We start from the raw sequence: 23,906 nt of genomic DNA on the forward strand, positions 1-23,906 counted from the left end.
GAAAATATTTGAGTGAGATTTACTCTTGGAACTAAAGAGAATACTACACAGCTAGAGCTCAAAAAATGAGGACAATAATAAGTTACATATAATTTTTTCATTCTTTAATTACTTTTAGTTGTATTAAGTAATTACTATCTTAATTATGTTAAACGCCACTCAAAATACAAATTCACATAAAAAATTATTTCTGTTCTTAGACTTCTAAGTTCAAAGAAGCTGAAATATACACATTTCTATCAGGACAATGCATGATAAGTACCATAAAACCTGCATCACTGAAGTACTAATGAATGGAGTAGTGAAAGTATTTTCAATCAGGAGTATCAAAGGCATCAGGCAAGAATTGTATCTAAATGTAGTCTTAAGATGTGGGTAGACATTCAGCCAAGAAAGAATAGTAGGACAGAACTAAAAATACAAAAATTCAAATAAAGAAAGAAAAGTAGGCAGCAAAGAACAATTCATATTTGGGAAACAACTACGTTGTGCTTCAGTATAGAACTGAAACAGAGATATTCTGAAAGGTAAAGAAAACCTAGAGTTACATAGTAAAGAAACATTTGTTACATACTGCAGACTCGGCTGAAAACTGAACAGAATACTAAGATTAAAATAGTCTTCTAAGAAGATTCACCTAGAAATGATGCAAGAATTGGCAAAGGCTGGCTATGTGGCCCAGTGATTAAATGTTTGCCTAGTGTGTTTGAGGCCTTGTGCTCAAACCGCAGTACTGCAAAAACAAACATGCAAACACCTTAGAGAAAGCCAGTCCATGAACCAAGCCTATAATCCCACCTACTTTGAAGGCTGAGGCAAGAGTATCACCAGTTCAAAGCTAGCAGGGACAACTCAAAGAAGTCAGTCTTAAAAAATAAAAAGGGCTAAAGATGAGTGGTAGAGCATCCCTGGATTAGTTCCCCAATAGTGGAAAAATAAAAATAAGAAAGATTAGGCTACAATGCCTTGAACATTCAATGTTATATTACGAGTGTGAACATAGAAGAGATAAGAGTATTGCAAAGAAAGGAACTCTTCCATTAATGACTCAAAGTGGAAGACATTTTTCAATCTATCACCATGTCTCCAACCCAAAGGCTTGCTTGGCTTTTAAATTAAAAAAAAAGAAAAGAAAAGAAGCCTCCAAGTTACAGCATACTTGCTTTATATATAATAACTATTGAAACATACAATTATATGATTATGACATAATTTCAAATAATTATCCTTTTATTTTTCCAGTGAAACAGTAAAAAGTGTTGAATAATTAACGGGCTTGACCTCTCCCACAAATGGAATAAAGGAATAATCTGTGTAAATTTCTTCACAAAATGCATAGGTTTCACTTCACTAACTTCTGACAGCAATAAACTTCCTGGTATTTATTTAGATCAATAGCATAAAATTTTATAGGCTGAAAAATATAATTATTAAATAGAACTATCCAGAAGATTATTTTCAGTTAGGAAATAATGAGTCACTGAAAAGTTTATTATATTTTTGATGCATTAACCTAAATGTAACAGTGGTCAGATATGACTGTATAAACTCACTTTAGAGTATAAAAAAATAACATTTCAAAACATACCTGTATTATTAATTATTTACAAAGAACATTTTAAGTAAGATATATAACATAAAGTAACACATAAGTACTATAAAAGTTGAACAGTCAATTCAACTTAAAAGTAATTTTAAAAAATTCCCAAAGAAGAGAAAATTATATTCTGTTTCATCAGAAAGTTAGGGAAAATACTGAGTTACCCAAAGAAAAACTAATGCAACCCAAATAAAAACTAGTAACTTGTATTTATTAAAGTTTACTTATACGTTAGTATATTTTTTGTCATTTCAAATTACAAATCATTCTTTCCTTGTTCTTTACAAAGAATAACAATTCATTAAGTATACAATCACATAACAGCAATTTCAACTTAAGAGTTTGCATATTTAAAAACACAAAATATGATTCATTTAAGTAACAGAGACAGCCTACCTTTCCCTCATCCATTGGATTGTCACTAATATGGACAACAGGTCCTGGATGAGATTTAGATGACCTAAAAGAGAAAAAAGTTAAGATATTTTTCTCCTTAAAATTTTCAACATGACTACATATTCATTAAATCAAGAATAAAAATAAACACGTTTACTGGCTTTTAGATTTATTTTTATTTAAAAAGGAAGAAAGCATTTCAGTGGGTAATTAAGTACATAAAGTTCTTAATATGGATCAAAACAAGAATCACAGGAAAAAAATGGTAAATGACTCACACTGATACATATCAACATTTTTTTTCTTTTTTGGGCACTAGAAATTGAACTCAGGACATTGTGCTTGCTAGGCAGGTGCTGTGCCACTAAGCCCCAGCCCAATGTCAACTAATTTTACAATTAACTACACTTTCTATTTAGAAAAGAATCTTAAAATTAGTCAAAGCAATCAACATAGAAAATCTTCTTGCAATGTAGAATTCATTAATGCAGCCTTTTAAAATATCATTATCTTATTATTTTACTAGTCACCAATCAAGACATCCCATCTGGTTCCAAACAGCAAATATTCAATAACTTTTGTAAAAAAAATTCAACAAAGTAATGTTACTTATAATTTCTTAGAGTAAAGAAGTCACACAGATAAGAATATGGTTGAAATGAAATGATGCATATACAGAAGGATAAAATCAATCCTTATTCATAAACTTCCAAAGGCAGAAAATCCATTCTACTTCATGAATCTGTGAAACGACAAACACCTGCACTAGCCTAACCATTAGATGATGTGATCAACTCAAAATGCAGACTCTGTTATACAAGGAACTGATATATGACAATAATGCCCCAGCCACAGGAAAGAATACCAATCTCAATATACTACAAGTACACTAACACATTACCTAAGCAATGTCACAGAATTATCCTGTTATAGGTATAAGTACTGTGGAATGCAATACAAGACTATTTGTTTAAAATAAAAAGAAACATTAAAATTGGATCTTGCCAATATCTTTAAACTTTAATTCTAATGTTCAAAAATATAGCAGAAAGAGGTAAAATACAACAAATTTTTAAGAGTGAAAAGGGCTTTACAGCTCCTCATTTTTGTCATCATATTAATAATTTAAAAACAATCATCACTGAACAAAATTTTTAAAATTTAACCTTAAAATTAATTTCTATAACATGTTCACTTTAGCAAATATTTACATCTATTTGTTATTATTAAATCAGTAGTCTTTGAAACAATGGAGGCAAACTTCTGTGGACCATGACCAACATTTAAAAGAAAAATAATTTAAAGATTAAAGAATAGGAAATATTTAAAGTGTTTTCTTCAACTAGTAATAATGTCTCTCATTTTATCTTGGTTTACAATTTATACATATGTGAATAAGTACATTATAATTATGTAATTTATTAATATATATATATAAAGCATATGCAAACAAGCCAATAGGACAATACTTAACAAAAGACTAATAAATCAGTATTTAATACTGATTGTCTAATACATTTAATTCAATGTGGATTTACAGGTTATATGGTCCTGATGATTTTAGATATGGAATTTATTTGCTCAAACTCACAGTTCAATGGCTTTATTCCACATAATGACGTAGCCTGAGAGTGTGAAGGACTCCACATTGACAATATGTATATTACCTCGTTCAGTGCCCACATAGAGCCACTTACTCTGGAAAGGCAGATGGCAAAATGTAACCCTACAAGAGAAAATATAAACAAAGGAAATAAGAAAGACGTGGTAAATTTTATTGACTGCATTAGAAGACAAATCATAATATATTTAATTTTGGAAAAAACAAAAAATGATATAAAACCATCAGATTTATCTACTCTGTGACTAGAATTTAATTATGCAACACAACTTAGATTTCTAACATATAACATTACAGTAAATAGCATGGCATGATCAAAAGCAAATGATTTTTGAGATTAGAATGTGTGTTTCCAATGTGGCTAAGTGGCCCACTGTGTAACCCTAAGTATATCATAAATTTAATTTTTAAGTCATGAGCTGTAACTCTAACTCATATTAACCCTGTGAAAGCACACAAATAATATTCAATGATATAATCATTACTATTCATACTAACACTAAGCACTGGGAAGACGTATTTTCTAATCTCATCAACATACAATTTCATTCCAGATAATTTTAAAATGAAAATAACTATCAAATATGCACATAATTTATATTCTCTTTCTTTCTGTCTTTTTTTCTTTAATTTTTTCTTTCTTTTTTTAACTTTTGAGACAGGGCTTTACTGTGTAGTTCAGGCTAGTCTCAAATTTTACCTTCCCAAGTGTTAGGATTACAGGTGTGAGCTCCACACCTGGTTCTCATTCTTTCTTAAAGGGAATGTGCGCACAGATATGCAATTGCTTAAACTTTATATATTTGTAATAATATATATCTTCTTTCTAAAGCATTTATGTAACTTTAACAAAGTATACACATGCTAATGTGTCAACAAAATCAGGTTGTAATACAGACTACGTATCTCATTAAAAGTTTGGGACTATAAATATTTAGGGTTTTGGATGTTTTTCAGATCTGAATTGGTGCATATATGTAAGATATCTTGGGAATGGAACCTAAGTTTAAACACAAAATTCATTTATGTTTCCTATATATTCTATACATATACTGTGAAGGTAATAATACAATTTTTTTAGAGTAAACTGCATTTTAACTACCACCTGTCACATGAAGTAAGGTGTGAAGTTTTTTCATTCATAGTATCATATGAGCAATTCAAACTCTCAGATTATGGAGCATTTCAGATTTCAGATTTTTAGATTAGTAATACTCAACCTATACCTTGTTAGGTCTAAGACAAAAATCTGTATCACCTTTTCTTTTCAACTTTTTTTTTTTTTTTTTTTGAGACAGGTTCTCATTATGTAGACCAGCCCAGCCTTTGAACTCATGGCACTCCTCCTGCCCCAGTCTCCAGAGTGCTGGGATTACAGGTGTGCACTACATACTCAGCTCTTATTTCCTTTTCTAAAAAGTTTTTGGTACCAGGGATCAAACTCACAACTGTGCGCTTGCAAGGCAGGAGCTTATGCCACTGAGCTAAATCCCCAGCCTCTTTTCTAAAAATTTTAAAGCCATACATTTCCAAATTCAGAATTTTACAGATTTGAGAAGGTAACAATGCATATTTACTTCATGTTTAAAATAGAAACAGCATCCTACAAAACATACTGAATATCTTTCAGGTGTAATTTCTGACAGTTTATAAAGTTAAGTACGTTCCCATACTGTGAATGAGCAATTCCATTCTAGGTATTTAGGCAACAGAAGAATAGCATTATGTCCATACGAGACATATACAAATGTTCACGGCAGCTTTGTAAAGTCCAAAGTGGAAATAACTCAAATGTCCCTCAACAGGTGATCAAGTGAACAAATTGTGGTATAAGTCACAATAAAAAACTACTGAGCAGAAATAGTAAAATGAAATGAAACTATTAATATATGCAACAACACCGATGAATCCCTACATCTTTATGAGTGAAAGAAGTCAGACAAAATGGAAGACACACTGAATGATTCCACTTACATACAATTTACAAGCAATATACAATATAACAGGAAGTGGATTAATAGTTGCGTAGAGTATGTTGGGATGCAGATGGGGGTGGGAGTGACAGCAACACAAGAAAGCAAAGAGATTACCACCAGTTAACTTTTTGGGGTTGAGGAGTAAATGCACTGTGACTTGGTTGTATTTTATAGAAATAGCTCCTGGTGTATGTTTGTATGTCAAAAGTTATCAACTGTATAAATATATGCAGCTTATTACTGATCTTTTTACTGAAGCTATTTAAAATTTTTCTCAAAGATATGTGGACTTAGGAATTATGAAAACAGACTGTGGTCATCATTAATACATAGGCATAAGCTCTGAGGTTGAACTGCTTGAATTGAATGTCCAGGATTCTCATTCACTAGTATCTGACCCTAAGTAAACTACCTGATCTCTCAGAGCAAGCGTTTCTAAGTAGTAAAGCACACCTACTTCGTCACGTTTATATGAGGATCAATAAGAGAAAGCATGTTAAATGTTTAAAATGGAGCCTGAAATTAAATGCTCAGTAAATATTAGCTAAATATTATTAAAAATGTGTAGTATTCTACCAATCAGAAACTGCATGGAAAATTTAACTTGGTCCAGTAAATAAAAGCAATAGCATGCCAGATATAAAAAGAATAACCCAACAAATATCATAAAAACAACTACCTCACTTGAAATGCACTTTATGCTAAATCTTTTGAAAATTTAAATTTCAAAGTTAAAATAACAAACTGACAAAAAATCAGAAAATTCAACTTCCAAAACTTTCTGCTATTTCTAATTCTTCACTATTCTAACTTTACAAAAGCTACTTATTTGACAAAACCTATCTTTAATTTTAGTAACATTATTTAAATATCAAAATATACTTACATATTAAACTTATTTCCTTAACTATTAAAAGAAATGAAGAAAATCTTCAATATTCAGAAATAAAATCTTTAACTTTCCCATAAGACTTGTTCTATTAATATTAGCTACCATCTTAAGGTTTCTCTCAATCAACTATAAAATCAATTTACATTGCTGGAATCTTCAAGCATCTTTATATTTTCCATAAATGAATAGAACAAACTTGTTAATATATGTAGTCATGTAAGAAGGAACTTCAATAGTCACTAAATATTATAGCACTAAGACTTGAAGAAGGTCCCTGTAATGAGCTCTAAATATTGTATTTAAAAATAAAATACAACCAAGTCATAGAAATTTTTTTGTGTACAGCACACTAAATTTAAAAACTATTCAGTTCCATAACTGCCTTTCATTATTTCAGTAAACTGGGGAGGGTGGTAGAGCATAGTCATTTTTTAAAATAACCATTAACTTGAGAATTTCTCAACCAACAAATTTCTCTGGCTTTGAACATATTATTTATAGGAAGACTACAAAATTAAAATTATGGTTGTAACCAAATAAAATGATCCATGCCAATGACTGGAGAAAAAGGCAGTAAGAAATGTGGTTCCCTAGGGCTGGGGAGCTGTTGGCAAGCTCAAGGTTTTAAGTTTGATCGCTGGTACCAAAAAAAAAAAAAAAAAAAAAAAAAAAGAAAAAAAGAAATGTAGTTCCCCAAAACATTATTACTAAGAAAGTTAACTCAATATGCCCTACCAAGAACTGTAAGATTCTAAATAACGGGCAATTGCATCAGTCAGTTACCAAAATGAAAAACTGGTAGTTGAGAAAAACTGGAGTTGACTATATGTATATATAGTTATACACACACATACACACACACATATATTTATACACACACATACATTTGACTAGATTTCCTACTTTACAAAGCAAAAATCTTGGCCTTCCTTTATTGAAGGTTTAAATGATAAAACACTTAAAAACTAACTATGCAAGTTTTTATATAATAATAAATGAAATATTCATTACTTAAAAGTATAATAAATGAAAAAATATACTGAGGACTTAAAAGAAACAACATGTACTAGAGTATTTAAAACTATTCAGTCTTTTATATATATACATATATGCATTTATACACGTTTTATATATATATTCACATATATATGCATGTATTTTATATGTAAGTGTATGTTTGATATATGTACATATATACTACGTGCATATATATATATATATATATATATATACATGGAGACTTTTTTAAATAAGAACAATTCACAATAGAAAATAATTCACAATAGGAATCTTAATTTTGTTTAGTAATGAAATAAAACTTAGCTTTCTTTTAATCATGAAACAAATGGCACTGAATATCCTTGGGACAAACATTTCAAATTTACACATTTTAGATAAACAAATATGAAAAATACATGAACTGTTTGACTAAGTCATTCGCATTCACCAATGGACCACTGGCAACTGTGCCAACGGTAGATATGAGGAAGGCACTTGCACTTTGGGTCTTGTCCTCATTCTTAATGCTGTTGTAAACTACCCAGGAACCATGTGATGAATTCTAAGTTAGCTAGTTGGTGACCACAGCCAAGCCCATAGTCAGAACATATGAGAAAGGTAAACTAGATCACTCAACCCCAGTGAACAGTCAGACAACTGCAACTGTGTACATATAAAAGGGGAAATCTCACCCTTGCTCAGACAGGATCTCCTGACAGTGTCAGGTATCACCAGGCTGAAACACTGCACTACCTTAAGGCAAATTCCAATTCACAACTATTCTTTTTCTAATATCTTCATTATAAAGCTTTTTTAATTTTAAGGTATCTAGATAATTAGTGATGATAACAAATAACAATGATTCTGATTTTTACACCAACCAAGTTAATTTATTTTTGTGCTGGCATCTATTATTAAAGTATAAAGTTATAATAAAACATTTACTAATATATTCAAAGACACACATGAAAAATTAAAACTCAGTAAATACTTTAATAAAATTACATATTTTGATATAAGAATAGCATATCAAATTAAGCCTGAAAAACTACCTTAAGATAGCTAAATTCAGCCAGATTTTTAAAAAGGGTTTATGGTTGGAATAAACTTAACAGAAATGCATACAGACAAAAAGTAGAATTCCTTCAATATGCCACTAAATAAACTTGTACTACTTGTCTTATACATACTATTACTAGGACCATATCATTCCTATATCGGATTAAGGGACTTAAAATATATATGTTTAATGTTAGGAAGTAATACATATATCCTATTCACTACTTAAAATTAGCATGTTTATCAACTATTATGAAGTCAGGTACCAAATTTGGAAGACTTTACCATTACCAACTTTCTTTGACAGAATAACATTTACGGCTTCTAAAGCTGAAATTAGTCATCCACAAACACAGGCATAAAGGTAATAATCAGATGATTACAGTTTCATCCATATAAAGGAATAAGAACCTGTAAATTCATCTATAGGCCTATACTACAATTAGATTAACCCCAAATTAACAGGAAATATGTCATCATATTTATATTCTCAGCAAATATCACAGTATCTTACCTGTAATGAGTATTCAATACATATTTGTTAAATAAGTGGATGAACTATATAAAAAATACAAATTTACTAAATTAATTAATAAAACAATCAGATATTTCTGACTTAGTCCCTCTCTACCCATCCTTCTAGCCTGGCCCTAATTTAAACCAACATCCATGATTATCAAACTCATTCCAAGCTGCCCTAAGAGTTATCTTTTCAAAAGCAACAGAGATTACATCATTATCTACTTGCAATAATGGCCTCCCATCTTCTACCATAATGCTTCATAGGTAATATTTAGTGGCATTTTGGAAGTTGATGTGCCTGGGAAAAGAAGGTAGAGATACAGTGTGCTGGATTTAGTCCATTGATATTTGGCATCCATTTCCACATCCTCCTGTATGCAGAAATTCAGATGCTGGAAAGCTAAAGTTGACATTTCCGAGACTGTCCTACTGCTAAGGTTCTAGAAGGCATGTTTTTCTACTAATTGCGTAAGTTTTAGGTTTATAGGAAGAATGAGACAGCTAAAATTGACATTTCCCAGACTGTCCTATAGCTAAGGTTCTAGAAGGCATGTTTTCTATTAATTGCATAAGTATTAGGTTTATAGGAAGAATGAGACAAGGACTATCTTTCTGTTGTTATTTCTATCTACAGATGTTCATGGAGATCTGAGTCAAGTAAATAAGTGAATATGGTAACAGTGGGGTAACAATATTCCCAGGTCTGCTCTTGAGCCTCATATGTAAAGTTCAACTTCTATGGATTGCAGTAAGAATCTCTGCATCTTTTTGCTTTCTATCACACAGCACAATCTTAAAACCTGTGACTCTCTCCTCTTCAAGGCTAAGGAGGATAAAATCTCCCTTCCATTGAATCTTTCTTACACTGAATCTTTTGTCAGAAAGAATCCACTATTTTTTAAAGGCAGTCTAGCCGGCTAAAAATAATCTCCTTATCTTAAGGTCAACTAATTTGGGTACTTAGTTACATTAATAAAAATTTCTTCAGCTAGATGAGCATGCTATGTGTATAAAAGAGGCACATACCTTGGGACCCATCTTATTCTGCCTACCATAGAAATACATATAAAAGTAGAAATGTAGAGCCATGAAATATATAAATGTAGAGCCAAAAGAGTGACTTTAATACTTACAACCCTCTTGCTAACAGGTTATAATATAAGAAATTCAGTTATATTGCATAATCTAGCCCATTTTTCATTTCTAAATTTGAAGGTTCTGTTTCATATTGCTCCACAGTCAATCAATAGTGGTACAGGAGTTACTCCTTTCAGCAACCTAAGATACAATCTGCCTGGGCAAATACTGCATCAATACAATCAAAACATCACGTAAGCCCAAACACTAACGTCAATCTTCTAAGCTTCTCAGCCCTAAAAACACAAATGAAAATGGTCTTTATTTTTATTTGTATATGACTTCAGTACATGTTTATATCCCCTGTGTGGAACTGATATGTGTACATAACACACCTTAATTCCTTTTCCCTCCCCTTCTTTCTCACTCCCGCCATTGATTCAGTTTGAAAAATATCTATCTCCCTGCTTCCTATTATCTATCTTGTACTTTGCTCTTTATCTATAATTGGGGTGTCTCATACAAGAGAAATCATGTGATACTGTGTCAGACTTATTTCACTTACCATTGTGGTCTCGAGTTACATCTATTTTCCTACAAATGATTCAAGTGTATCTTTCTTTATGGCACAATAGTACTCCCCTGGGTATAAATACCACATTGTCCTTATCCATTTTTCTATTGATGGATGTACAGGCTGCTTCCAAGATTTAGTTATTATTAAACTGTGCTGCTATAAACATAGTTATACATGTATCACTGTAATATAATGGCTTTAATTTTCAGGAAGATACCTGAAGGGGAATATCTAAGTCAAATTGAATTTCTAGTTTTAGTTTTTTGAAAAATCTCCATACTGATTTCCACTGAGAATATTTTCAGGTATTCATTCTTTGTTTTTACTACTTTGTAAAGGTGTTAGTTTATTTTGCTCTTTACTACAGCTAAACTACTCTCACATGCCCCTTTGGTTATATACCCCTCATTCTATATAATTTTTTTAGACCTTGTAAGGATCTTGGATAGACAAAATCTCTTTGACTATCTCTCTCTTTCTCTGTCTCAATTTCTGAGTTATGAATAATTAACTGGGAAGTTATCCAATACTTCCTAGTCATCTATCCTTTTACAATTTCAAGGTGATCAACTCATAACGGTGTTTCCTCTCACCATTAAAAAAATGTTTTTTTCTTTCTCCTTTTAAGTTTTGTCTGAATGTATGGTTCCCAAGATGACTCATTTCCATATCAATAATCAACCCTTTGAGTATCAAACTGGGCTCAGATTACTAGATACCCTGTGTTCTAGTCCTTAATTTCGTCCCATCAAATCACTGTCATTTGTTATGCTTATATATTTTTTCATTAAACTGCCTTCAAAGAAAATATTCTGACCATGTGACGAAATTGCCATAGACACTGTAATTCTAGGTCGTTAATTTGGGTCTTTCTATGTCTTTCTTCTAATATTGTGATTAAATTTCTTCTTAATATGTAAATTAATTCAAAATCTTTCTAGAACCTGTGTAGTTTTTCTTAGGGTTGGTACTTGGCCAAAATCTCTTCTATAAGCTATCTTCATTTTATACTGTTCATGTGCATACTGAGCAAACTATAAGTTTTATATAAATGCAATACTATATTTAGGTAATATTACAATCAAATAACAGTATAATGTGATAAAAATTTTTGTTGTTGTTTCTACATTATCTACAATAATAAAAAAACTCATTCTAGCAGCCAATCTCTATAGTATTTGTAAGTACTAAGTCTCCTTACTGGCATCTGAATAAAAACATTTGTGAGATAGATTCTTTCTTAAAAGGAATTTAGACATGAATATTCCACTGATAAATTTGTTATAATGAAATCTTGACTAATAATATATTTTACATAATACTTTATCTCAACTTATTTTATTCCTTAGAATTAAAGATACGTTTACCATCAAATGAAACAAAAATATAAACTATAAATTGGAAACAATTTTAAAAAGTCATTAGAGAAATATATGATGTTAGTTTCAACATTTAGCTATTTAGGGGTTAACATAAAGAGGGGAAAAACCATTCTATAAAATTCTAAAAGAGAATATTTTTTCTTGAACACTGAGAATAAATAATATTCATGTGAAATAGGTTTCACAGACATAAAAATATCTCACCATCAAGCGGAATAATATCAGACAATAAAATTAGGTACTTAGTAGGAAAATTGATATATACAACTTAGTCTTCAGTATTAAAATCCTTTATATTATTATTTCAAAAACCTTGTGCAAAAATTTAACATGGCTGAAAATACTGATCCCATTATCTCACAGTGATGAAAAGACCAAAGAGGAAAAAAACCCACAGCAGAGAGTTGTAGCTGCTCAGCAACTTATGACACAAAGTATAAGCCAGATGGAACACATTTCAATAACTGTCAGTCAGAATTTTACTTACGACATAGTTTGTTTCTATCAAAGACAAAGAACTCCTTTACACATTCTGAACCTATTAACACATTATAGTGAAATTTAGCAATAGCAAGCAACAAAAAAAGAACGTATTAATTTCCTAAGGAAGCCATAATGCATTACCACAAACAGTATGGCTTAAAGCAAGAGAAATTTATTCTCTGACAGTTCTGGAAGCTATGTTAGAAATCAAGTTGTCAATGGGGCTACAGTCTTCCTGAAAGCACTAGATGAAAATCTGTTACCTCCCTCTTTCTGAGCTTTTGGCACTGCCAGCTATCCTGGGCATTCACTGACTAACAGATACATTACTCACACCTCTTGTTTCCAGTGTCACATGGTGTGTCTCTCCTCATCTCTTAAAAGGACACCAGTCAGATCAGGGCCTGCCCCAATAACCTCATATTAACTTAATTAAATCTGTAAAGATCTTATTTCCAAATAAGGAAAATATATTGTTGGGGAGAATATAATTCAAATCACAGTAGGAGACAGGGAAGTAAACTTCACACCTCCAGCTTTCTCAAGACATCCTACTGCTACCAATCCCTTTTGGGCCACAGAGAATTTCAATACCCAGCTACTCCTATTGGCAAATTAGTTCTATGGAAACAATTGCAAGACAAATGAACCCCTCATAGGACCTAAGCTGGCAATCAGTACAAGCATACAATTGTTAAAGAGGAAATTTGAAATCTTGTTTTTCCTTAACTCTCCAGTTACTTGTCCTTCCATCTGCAGATTTTAAAACAATTTTTCTATTTTACATCCTGGTTCATTTTAGCCTATTTCTCTTTCACAGCTAAATTGTGAACACACACCCTTCTAAACTGTGTATACACACACAAGTTCATATGCTAAGGTGCTAATACCTAATACTGAGCATGTTATTGAAAGGATTTTGCCCTAGATAGGACACTACAGCAGTGAGAGGTGGGACCAAGGTTTACCTTGAAGTCATTGTCCCCTCATCTAGGCAATTTACCTGTGGGGCGAAATGAATTCCAATGGGCTGCCTGCGCATCAGCAATGCCCTCTTTAGGCACCACCCCAGAGCAAAGCTGTATGCATGCCCCTCACACCACATGTGTGGCAGAGAAAGCCAGGACCTGGCAGTCGTGGAGTTTCTCTCCACATCCTTAGCATAAAGGCCACTTTTACTTTATATTCTCTTACTTTTATCGTGCCAAAAATCCTATCAGTTATGAGATGGTGCCTTTAATGAGATGATTATGGTAAAATGAAGCCATATAGGTGAGCTTACTCTAATATAGTTGTTCTCATAAAAAGAGGAAATTAGAGCATAACACACAAAGGGATGACCATTTACGAACATAAAAAGAAGATGCCCATCCATCTACAAGCTGGGCTAGAAGCTTCAAAGAAATACAACCCAGTATCTCTAACTATGGGGAAATAAATTTCCATTGTTTGACCCATCCAGTATGTGACACAATTAGTGGACAGCAGAGTAAGGACAATTAGTTGGTTACTAATAAAAAAGAACACTGATAAATTTGTATCTCTCAAATCAAAATCATAATATGGATTTTATACCATATTTTAGTAATAGGTATTTGCTAGGAACAAATATCTGTATTTTTAGCCATATGTGAAGTGAAACTTATCCTAGCCTTGACCAATATCCCACATGCTGTCAAATATATACTTAGCAGCCATCACCAAACTGCACATAAGCATTCTACAGTAATCTACGGAGTAAGTGCGAGGTAATATTGTCATTTGATATGCAAGAGAAATGAAATTTTAAAGGTTATGATTCAGACGAAAATTTTTTACAAAACAGAAAACTATGACACAAACTAGTGAAGTATTACTCAAATTTAGAGTTAAATAGTTAAACTTGAGACTCTAGTTCATATAATCTTAAGCACTGTAAAAATATATCACCGTCAAACTATGATCAAAAGTTGGAGTTGCATGGTAATATGAATGTACTCATTACTGAACTATACACTTAAAAATGAGATGGTAAATTTTTGTGTACTTTATCACAACTCAAAAAACAAAATTAGAAGTTCATATTATGAAAAAATATAGTATAAATCACTACATATGATTTCTACTACACAAATTTCTAACATAATAAATCTAACTACTTATAAAAATAGGAAAATGGGGGGCTAGGGATTTAGCTCAGCAGCATAAGTGCCTGCCTTGCAACAGGCAGTCGAGAGTTCGATCCCTGGTACCGATAAAAAGGAAAAAAAAAAAAAGACAAAAAAAATAGGAAAATGTGTATAATACCTAAGTTTAATAATTATTTAGAATTTAATGAAGTAGTATTTTGTAAACTTTTTTTCCTAGTTTTAGAAGTAAAAATGCAAATGGTATAACAGTGAAATACAGTGATTTAAATTAGCTCCAATCCACTGTGGAATGAAGGCAAACTAACTAGATTATTGCTAACTATATTCTACGATAACAAAATAGCAAAGCAGGTGGCGGTCACTATGACTATTCACAAATATTCTAGTCTTCTCTCTTCCTGGATATTTGACTGAAATCTGCCGCTTGAAATCAAAGTGGAAGAGATGTGTGTTATATTCAAGGAGAAATTTTAAAAATCACTATGTGCTTCAGAATATTCTCTTCTTCCCTCTGCTACAGTGATGGGCAGTATTTTAAAGACTTGACTCCACAGGCAGGAATCCAGAATAAAGACAATAATGAAAAGGAACAGTGTTAATAGCAAGCCCACAAAGTACAGATAGAGTAACCAAAAATAAATCATATTAAGTCATTTAGGTTTTGAGAATATTGGTTACCACAGCATAGCCAGATTATACTCTGACCTGATACAGAACATAAACAATGAATATTAATCACTTGTACAAAGAAAAGAAATACAAATTCCAAGAAATGAATGATAGAAGAATAAGCAGGGAATGACAGGATTCTCCTCTGTTCCTGCCTGGGAAAGCTGTTCTAGCATATCTACCAGCGAATATGCAGGGCATTACAGAAAGTAATAAAAGCCTCAGAGCTGAGGTGCAGAGCAAGTACTGTTGCTATGAGCAGGTGCCAGAGCTGGGGGAAAGCCTTGATTGTACCTAACCCTTCTCCATCTACAGGTAAGTGCTAAGGAAACCTGGATGCCTCCAAATGAATCATTGCAGCCATTTAAACAAAACTTGGTCTTTGGAAAATACTATACAAAAAGATTTATCCATGTGGGGCCAAAGGCCATTTCTTGGCATTTTAAGCTTAACAGCTAACAAATAAGTTTGGAGTCATCCTAGAAAATCTCACCCAGAGAAATTACTTAAAAGCCTTGTTTACTATCTCCATAGTGAAGGCCAAGAACCTATACCTTCTCTTGTCAGCGAGGTGATTCAAAACTGTGAAATCTATAGCATATTTCATTTGTTACTTTTAGAACTACTGCATACAATCAGCACCCAACCAATGAGAGGAATGGTGGAAAACACTGAGGTTTCACACATTACACAGAAAGGCAGCTTTTCTGTACTTCACACAAAGGCACCTTTCCCTTGCCAAAATTTGCCTATATGCACCTTATAGACTGGATTTCCGTTCCCTGTGCATGTTTTCTAGAATTTCCTAATGATCATATTTATAGATTTTATTAGAGGATGTACTCCATTTCTGACCATCATCAACTTTTGATTCTTAGATTCTTTGAGGTTTGATCCTTACCCTATGAAAACTTACCACAATAACCTAGGTTTAGAACCCATACTGCCACATTCCTGTGCCCAGTGGAAAATCACAACAGGTCACTAGCTAAGAAGTACCAAAGATAATTCTTTTGCCAGAATTCTAGTTCCTGGCAGAATCTCTCCATTGAACACTGGTCCGTGAAATAACAGTGGAAGCGATGCATTTAACTAACCAAAAAACATCATTCTGATGTGTTAAAGTCCAGAGCTTCTTAACTTTAATGCTATTCATATTTTGAACCAGATAATTCTTTGCTGAGGGCACTACACAGTTCATTGTAGCATAGGTAGCAAAATTCCTAGTCTTTGCCCACTAGATGCCCTCCCACACTTAAGACAATGAAAAATGTCTCCAGACATTGCCAAATGCAAAATCACACCAGTTTAACAACTGCTCTCTTAGATATTCAATTCAGTTACATTTCCAGCAGGGGGCATGACAAAAGAAGTATATCCTCAGATCAAGATGTCCATTGCCATCTCCATATGCTCTTTGGCATTTGAAGCTGATACACAGCTTCCCCTGAGATCCCATTGGCAAACAAATTAAGAAACTCTATCCACAGTTGAGAGGTAGGCCTAATTCTCAGCAGCTGGAAAACTGAACCTTGAATGTTAGAGTGCTCCTCTTCCCCTACTCCACTCTTCTCTCTTAACAACTTTCCATTCACTTTTTCACTTCTCCTAGAAATAGAAACACGATTCAACTGAAGTCACTCAGATGATTTATCTCCCCACACAACACACAGACCAACAGCAAAGGTCCACTGACCCAGGTCTTGTCTCTATGCCCACCCTCCACATCCCCTCCCCAGTGTAGACACTCCTTGGCATTGGTTGAAAAGGTCTGAATTGCCATATAACCAGAGCTGCTTTATCTTGATAATCTGGAAGACCACGGGGGCACAAACCCAAATCTACAGATTGACCTGTGTGTATAACTTAAAGAGTAATTTACAGTTTTTAAACCAGAAACATGGCCTAATACTTGGATGAAAAAAATTGATTATGTCTTTAACACTGACATTAACATGAAGCATACATAAAAATTTGAAATACGACTAATAAACATTCTTTTTATTTTATCACACCTCATATAAGAATATGGAAGACAATACTTAAAAAAACTGGAGTCAAAAGGGCCTTTTAATTAATGATCAAAGTTTACAAGTTGTATTAGAAGAGATTTCTGTTCCACTTTTACAAATTGATCTTGTAGATACACTTGGCTATGTGGACAGACATGTATTCAACATAACTACAATAAAACAAAAAGAAATAAATGTCCACTAATGAAGACAGGCTAAATAAATTATGTTATTTCTATATAAAAATAGTATGTAGTTATAAAAAATAACTATACAAGATTTCAGTGTACTAATATTAGATGCTCTATTACACACACTGTATTACACACATTACTTCTCACTGAAGTGAGAAGAGTTATAGAAGAACTATACAGTGGCTTCAGTTTTGTGCAAAAAAAAGCTATGTAAAAATTTTTGCTTTAATACAGAGGCTATATTTATTTCTAGAAGGAAATAAAGGAAATGCATGCGGTTGTCTTTGGAAGAAAGATGGGTCTGACAAAGAAGAACTCTTGCTTTTACTGTACATCCTTTAAAGTTTTAGTACTTTTTAGACTGCATATAAAGTTTATCACAAAAAAATTAAAGGATTAAAATTTAAAGAAAAATGGGTGAACATAAAATACCAAATATTCTGTATGGGATGAGAGAAATCTTACCTTTCTCTGCAAAATTTAAGTGAATGTAGTATGGCAGGCCTCTTTTGACGTAAATTCCATAAGTGTAAGGTGTCATCAGCCAAGGCACTCACAAGAGCTCCCTTAAAAATAAAGTATATTTTATACATAATACCACTCTACAAACACTAATGCTATAGTAACTACCAAAAAGTCTCAAATTTGGAAGCTTCCTACCAATGGATTTAATTTTAAGAAACATTTACCTTACCCAATTTCTAAACAGCAGATGTTGAGTATATTATGTGTTTATATATGTAAATGTATGTTTTACCTTCTTCAATAATTTAAAGTATAATTTCGTATAAGTCAAAAGTATACTAGGATCCAGTGAGGATCACAGATATTTAAAATTAGACATCAGAATAGAAACTAATCTATCACTACTATAAATACTTCCATGATTAACAGATCCAAGCATGATACAAAGTAACTTCATTCATTTGGCTGAAGGCAAATTCTTATGAAAGCACTATACCTAACCGTAATTCTACTGCTAAAATGGAATGGAAAACAAAATTCAGCACACTGTAAGGTCAGTACCTGAGTGGTTAAATTAGAAAGTTAAAACATCTGATGCAATTAGGTGCTACTATTTATGAGGAAAAAAATGCCTGGAAGTATGTGAAATTCATTTAGTTGGCTCAGTCTCACCCAGACCGCCACCCCCCAAATCAGAATTTAATGAACAAGGACCCACATGAGTGTACTTTTTTAAAAACTTCTGAGGTGAGTGATGTGTGAATAAGGCTAAGACTCTTTAGGCTAAAGATTAATGTATTAGGACATCTAAATGTTTTTCTTCAAAGGAGCCAGACACCCAAATGGGGTAAGAAATATAAACTAAAGAATTTATATTCATCACATAAAAGATTTGCAATTCCAATTCTTTATGTTATTATGAGAAATCCTAAAATCTTCTCCTTTCCTTATTTCTCCAGAAGTATTAAAACAGTTGTCAAGACAAAATTTACATAAACTGATCTCTCCCCACTGCTTTCTATCTTCAAAATTCTATCATGGGTACTCTACTGTGTAGCTCCTATTGCTATGGCATGACTGCTGGAAAGCTGAAATACATAGTCTGTAAGCTCTCTTTTTTTTACTACAAAGCATGCACTATACTTCAACCCTGAAAAAACTATACAGTCACAAATCATTTAGATGATAGCTTTTATATTACTATCTTTAGCATTTTACTCCCATGATGCCTTTTGTAAATTCTGCTATGAATATTTATTCAGTCGAGGTATTCAGTAATTTATTTACTCCCATATCTAAGAAATTATTCTAGCCAAGTGTGGTGGTACACGCCTATAATGCCAGCACACAGGAAGCTGAGACAGGAGGATCTTTGTGAGTTTGAGACTACCCTGGGTTACAAAGTGAGCTCAAGGCCAGCCTGAATTGCATAGAGAGATCTTGTCTCAAAAGACCAAAAAAAAAAAAAAAAAAAAAAAAGAATTTATTCCATGGAGTCTAAGAATACAGGAATAAAAAGAATTTTCATAAACTATTCTTTTATCTAAAGATTTCATTTCTAGGGTTCTATAACGTTCTTATTTCTCTGATTAGTTTTCCTTGTCTGTCACTACTTGCAGTAAAGATCTATTCTCAGAGCTGCTCACACTTTTTAAAAATCTGCCACCACAGCGTTTCCTGTGCTAACAGTGTTTTCTCCAGCTCTTTTTATATTTTATACTCTTACCAAAAAGAAAGGCATCATCAATTACTTCAACCAGTAATTGACAAAACTAGACAATAATCATTTTAAAAATAAAGTTGGACTCCTATTTTCATTTTAAAACAATTCACTAACGTTGGCTAGGGCTATAGCTTTGTAGTAAAGTGTTTGCCTAAGCACTGAAAATGCCTGAGGCCCTAGGTGTGACCCCACCACCAAGACTGAAAGCAAGGGAAAGAATAAAAGAATGAAAGAGAAATTCATTAAACGAATTCTGTTACTTTTAGAATAGTTTATATGGATTTCTGTATATTACATAACTTTTGAACTTCCTCAAATATAATTTAAATGTATAATATTACCTTATACCAACCATTTTATTCACAACACTGCTTTGAAAAAAAAAATGAAGCAATTTCCTATGATGATACCTTATAATGAATTACTATTACTTCACAAAGAATTACTATTATTTCTGACCCATCAGAAATTATTTTGTTTTCAAATATTTGAACATCAATCCATGCAAGAAATCTGTAGCCCAATTTCAGATATAAGAAGGGGAGAATAAACAATTCACCCACCTCATTAATCAGGAACTGGAGTTGGATTACTGCAGCTCCACTGTCATGTTGGCAATAACATTCTACCCCAGGACGACCAAAGCTGTTATTAATCCCATTAAGGAGTGTTTGGTATATGTGAGGATTTTTAATTTTGTTTAAACTTATTTTAACTTACATAAACTAATATTCTAATGACCTACTATCATCCCATACATGACTTAGTGAAGTTGAGATTTCAAGTTAAGTTTTTAAAACACATTACAGGTCTACAAGAAATAAAAAAATTGTTTCTTCCGAAAAAAAAAATGAAGTGCTAAAATCAGCAATGTACAACAACAAGAAAACATTACTCTGGCCCGAGTCATTTCCCTTCTCTTAAAATATAAAAAGAGGAGGAAAGGCAATCTATAAATCACTAAATTTTGCCCAAATCAGCAAACAATATTAAAAAGAGGCAAATGTCATTTTGGAATACTGCTTTTAGATGCAATAAAAATTCTGCTCTCACTTTTCTCAATATTGATTTCATTCCTTTTTTCTTTGAACAGAAGGTACTATGAAGCTGCAGCCAATTCCAAAGATCGTATCATCAAAATGGCACCAAAAGGAGGCAGAGAGAGAGTTCATAATAAACTGTCACTTCATCACAACAAAAACTCTAAAATTAAGTTTTAAAGGATGAATGCTGCATACACATAGTCATAATACAACAGCATGAAAAAAGAACATTAATTGTCGAGGTTACAGTCCTCAATTGTATGTTTGATGTCCAGCACTACTCTAAATTTTATAAAGCCAAATGGCCAGAGAAAATTTGAGTAGGTTGGTTTATTTATTTTAGGTACCACAAGAGCATCCAAGGCACAATGAGAACTGAAGTTCTCTACTTTAAAGTTAATTCTTATGCCAGCTCTGCCATTACTTGCTGGGGGAGGGGGCTATTACATCTCTCAACTTTCTAATCTATAAAATGCTGGTAAGACAACCTACAGAATTTCAGTGAATATTAAACCATATAAATTATACTCAAATGGTAGTCATTATCATGACCACAACATAGTTATCAGCTAAACTTAAAGGTTTCCACATAATGCACATGCAGAAAAATCAAAGTGTTTTAAGTAGAGGGAGAAAAAGTCCAGTATTTAACTTTATACATTACGGTTCCTGCAAATTTGCATTTATGCATCAATTATAAAAGCCTACATTTTCTCATGTAAACACTATAGTGACATCATAACTTTTAAAATACATTTGTGTGAAGAATTTAAATTAGATGAGGTTGAAAGGAAAACAACAGAGCTTGAGTGCTTTTAATTTTAAAAATGTATTGCTTGCTAGAATTAAAAGTGTTTAAGAAACCCCCCAAAAATAGCTACAATAGAAAAAAATTTGTCACAATATATATTATTCATTAATTTTCAGCTTTTAGAATCAAATGGAAAGTTTATTCTAGACATAATTGTGTTGGAAAAAGAAAGGAGGAAGAGAAAGGAAATAAGCATGGGAAAGCAATGAGTTAATACTCTTATTTTAAAAAGCAGGAGAGCAAAATCCAGTATGCATAGAGCAATAAATACTGAATTAATTATAATACAGTTATTCAAATTTAGGGAAATAACCAACAGAGAAAGTAAAAATGTTAACTATAGTGGAAGCAGAGGAGAGAAATTAAGCAACTGTTTATCAATGCAGGAAATCAACACATAATTTCTAAAGTTGGTAAATTAAGAAACAGTGGCAAAGCATTTTGTTTAAAGTTAGCAACATGACCAGAATCAGCTAAATGGTTCCCTCTGGAGAGTAGGAGTATGCGTGGGCAAAGCAAAGCACATACTTTTTATTATAGCCTCTGCTATACTAATCTTTAAACCATGAACATAGCTTTACAAATTCAGTTTCTTTTAGTGTGTTTTCAAAGTAGGGAAAAGTAGCAGACACAATCAGACACAACATTGTGGGTTTACTGCACTATGTTACTATAGTTGTCCTATACATTACTATATAAGACATGGTTTACTGATTTATTACTACCAGAAAAAAAGAAATGAGACCTTTGTTTCATGCTGCTTCACACAATGGAACAAAAAGCCCCATGTCAAGTCTTTCTCACATCTCCATAATCACGGATGGATTCTTTTCAGCTGTTTTACAAATTTGGGATTATTTTACAAACTTGGAGTTATTAGATAAATTAAAGGGGAAACAAAACAGAATGTGTTGCACTAAAAGACCCAAGCTTGTCCCCATGTTTTCCCATACTGTAGCTCACAGGAGATAAAGGTGGCAAGCAATAAAATGAAATTCCTTGACCTATTCACTTCTTTTATTTTTTATTTGAGAATTTTAATAGGTATTAAGGATTCAAATAATAATCCTTATCCTCTGGAATCTCTACGTCTAACAACAGAAATACAGAAATAATCCAGCAGTTGAATTCACAGATACCCTAAAGTACAAAAAAAAGTGTAGGTAAAAATATTGCTTGAAAAGAAAAAAAATTCAATTATTTTCAAAATAAGAGTTTTTATTCAAGATGTGAGCATTCCTTACCCTGTTTCAAACGCCCACATGTTCTTTTCCTTTCTCTTCTTACTTATAACATATTTATACTGGATTCCATAGCTTTTTAATTTCTACATTCTGTGATTGAACTATAGGACTGTTTAAAAGCAAGCCATCTTATAGGCTAGGTATCCTTTAGTTCAACAGGAACGTGACCATCTGATCTCTTTACCCTCAGAGTCTAGAAAAGTTATATGACACATAGTAAACACTCAAGAAATATTTACAAATAAGCTCTTTCAAAATCTAAGAGACATGCGTATATCCAGATATGCCTTCCTAGACCTAATATTAGCATATTTTTTGAAAAACAGAAAGTATAGGATAATAGAAAGATATTCTAGTCCTGCCTTTACCAGCACAATTTTTTTAAATTTTTTTTTTGTCTTTTTCTTTTTTTATCGGTACCAGTGATCAAACTCAGGACCACACTCTTGTAAGGTAGGCGCTTAAGCCACTGAGCTAAAACCCTAGCCCCTGTTACCAGCACAATTAAGCAAACTATCGCTAGGGTGTATTAAAGTTCTTAAAATTTCACAGATCTACATTTCTAGCCTATTTATTTTACCTTCTAGTCATTTATTACATGGCTATTATAATCACAGTAATTTTTCTCTTAGCTTATTCTGGCTTCTGGGATTGTTAGTAAGGTTAAAATGAAAATGTAGTTTAAAAAATAAAGCAACCAATGGGACTAGTCAATAGTTAGTTCTGAAAATATAGCTCCTAAACAAATTTTCAGTGTTGTCACTACCATTGGGAGTTATGAAAATGGCTGACATATATACTGACAACCTCTGCTTTTATGCATAATGTAACAGTATCAAGAATGGTATATAGTTAGCAAACTATTAACATTATGAAGATTTTGAAGATCATGGATCTTCCCAAAGTATCTTTCATCAATTCCTGTCAACTAAAACAAACAAAAAAAAAATCATGGCATTATTTTAATCTCTACAAAGGTGACATATTTTAATTTCCCAATCTAGAAATGGAAGATTTTATACAGTACATATC

The 23,906-nt window shown here is 32.4% G+C and overlaps 1 protein-coding gene across 9 annotated transcripts in view; it reads right to left on the reverse strand.

The window, feature by feature from the left end:
- The window catches only part of Stxbp5 (syntaxin binding protein 5), a 155,304-nt gene that overhangs the window by 101,331 nt on the left and 30,067 nt on the right, over positions 1–23,906 (reverse strand). For 8 of the 9 annotated variants that reach the window (XR_010041948.1, XM_063233034.1, XM_063233032.1 and 5 more), the window contains exons 3-6: positions 20,340–20,421; positions 18,054–18,154; positions 3,588–3,722; positions 1,997–2,060 (exon numbers count right to left, since the gene is read on the reverse strand). Coding sequence is in view for 8 of the 9 variants with exons in the window: in XM_063233034.1 (XP_063089104.1) it covers positions 1,997–2,060; positions 3,588–3,722; positions 18,054–18,154; positions 20,340–20,421 (382 nt within the window). In the remaining variant the exon portion in view is untranslated. The remainder of the gene's footprint in view (positions 1–1,996; positions 2,061–3,587; positions 3,723–18,053; positions 18,155–20,339; positions 20,422–23,906) is intronic. The other variant, XM_063233035.1, reaches the window with a different exon arrangement.

This window comes from Cavia porcellus, unplaced genomic scaffold (genome assembly GCF_034190915.1).
Source record: "Cavia porcellus strain 051 isolate PalLab524CR breed Dunkin Hartley unplaced genomic scaffold, mCavPor4.1 scaffold_22, whole genome shotgun sequence".
NCBI classification, from domain to species: domain Eukaryota; kingdom Metazoa; phylum Chordata; class Mammalia; order Rodentia; family Caviidae; genus Cavia; species Cavia porcellus.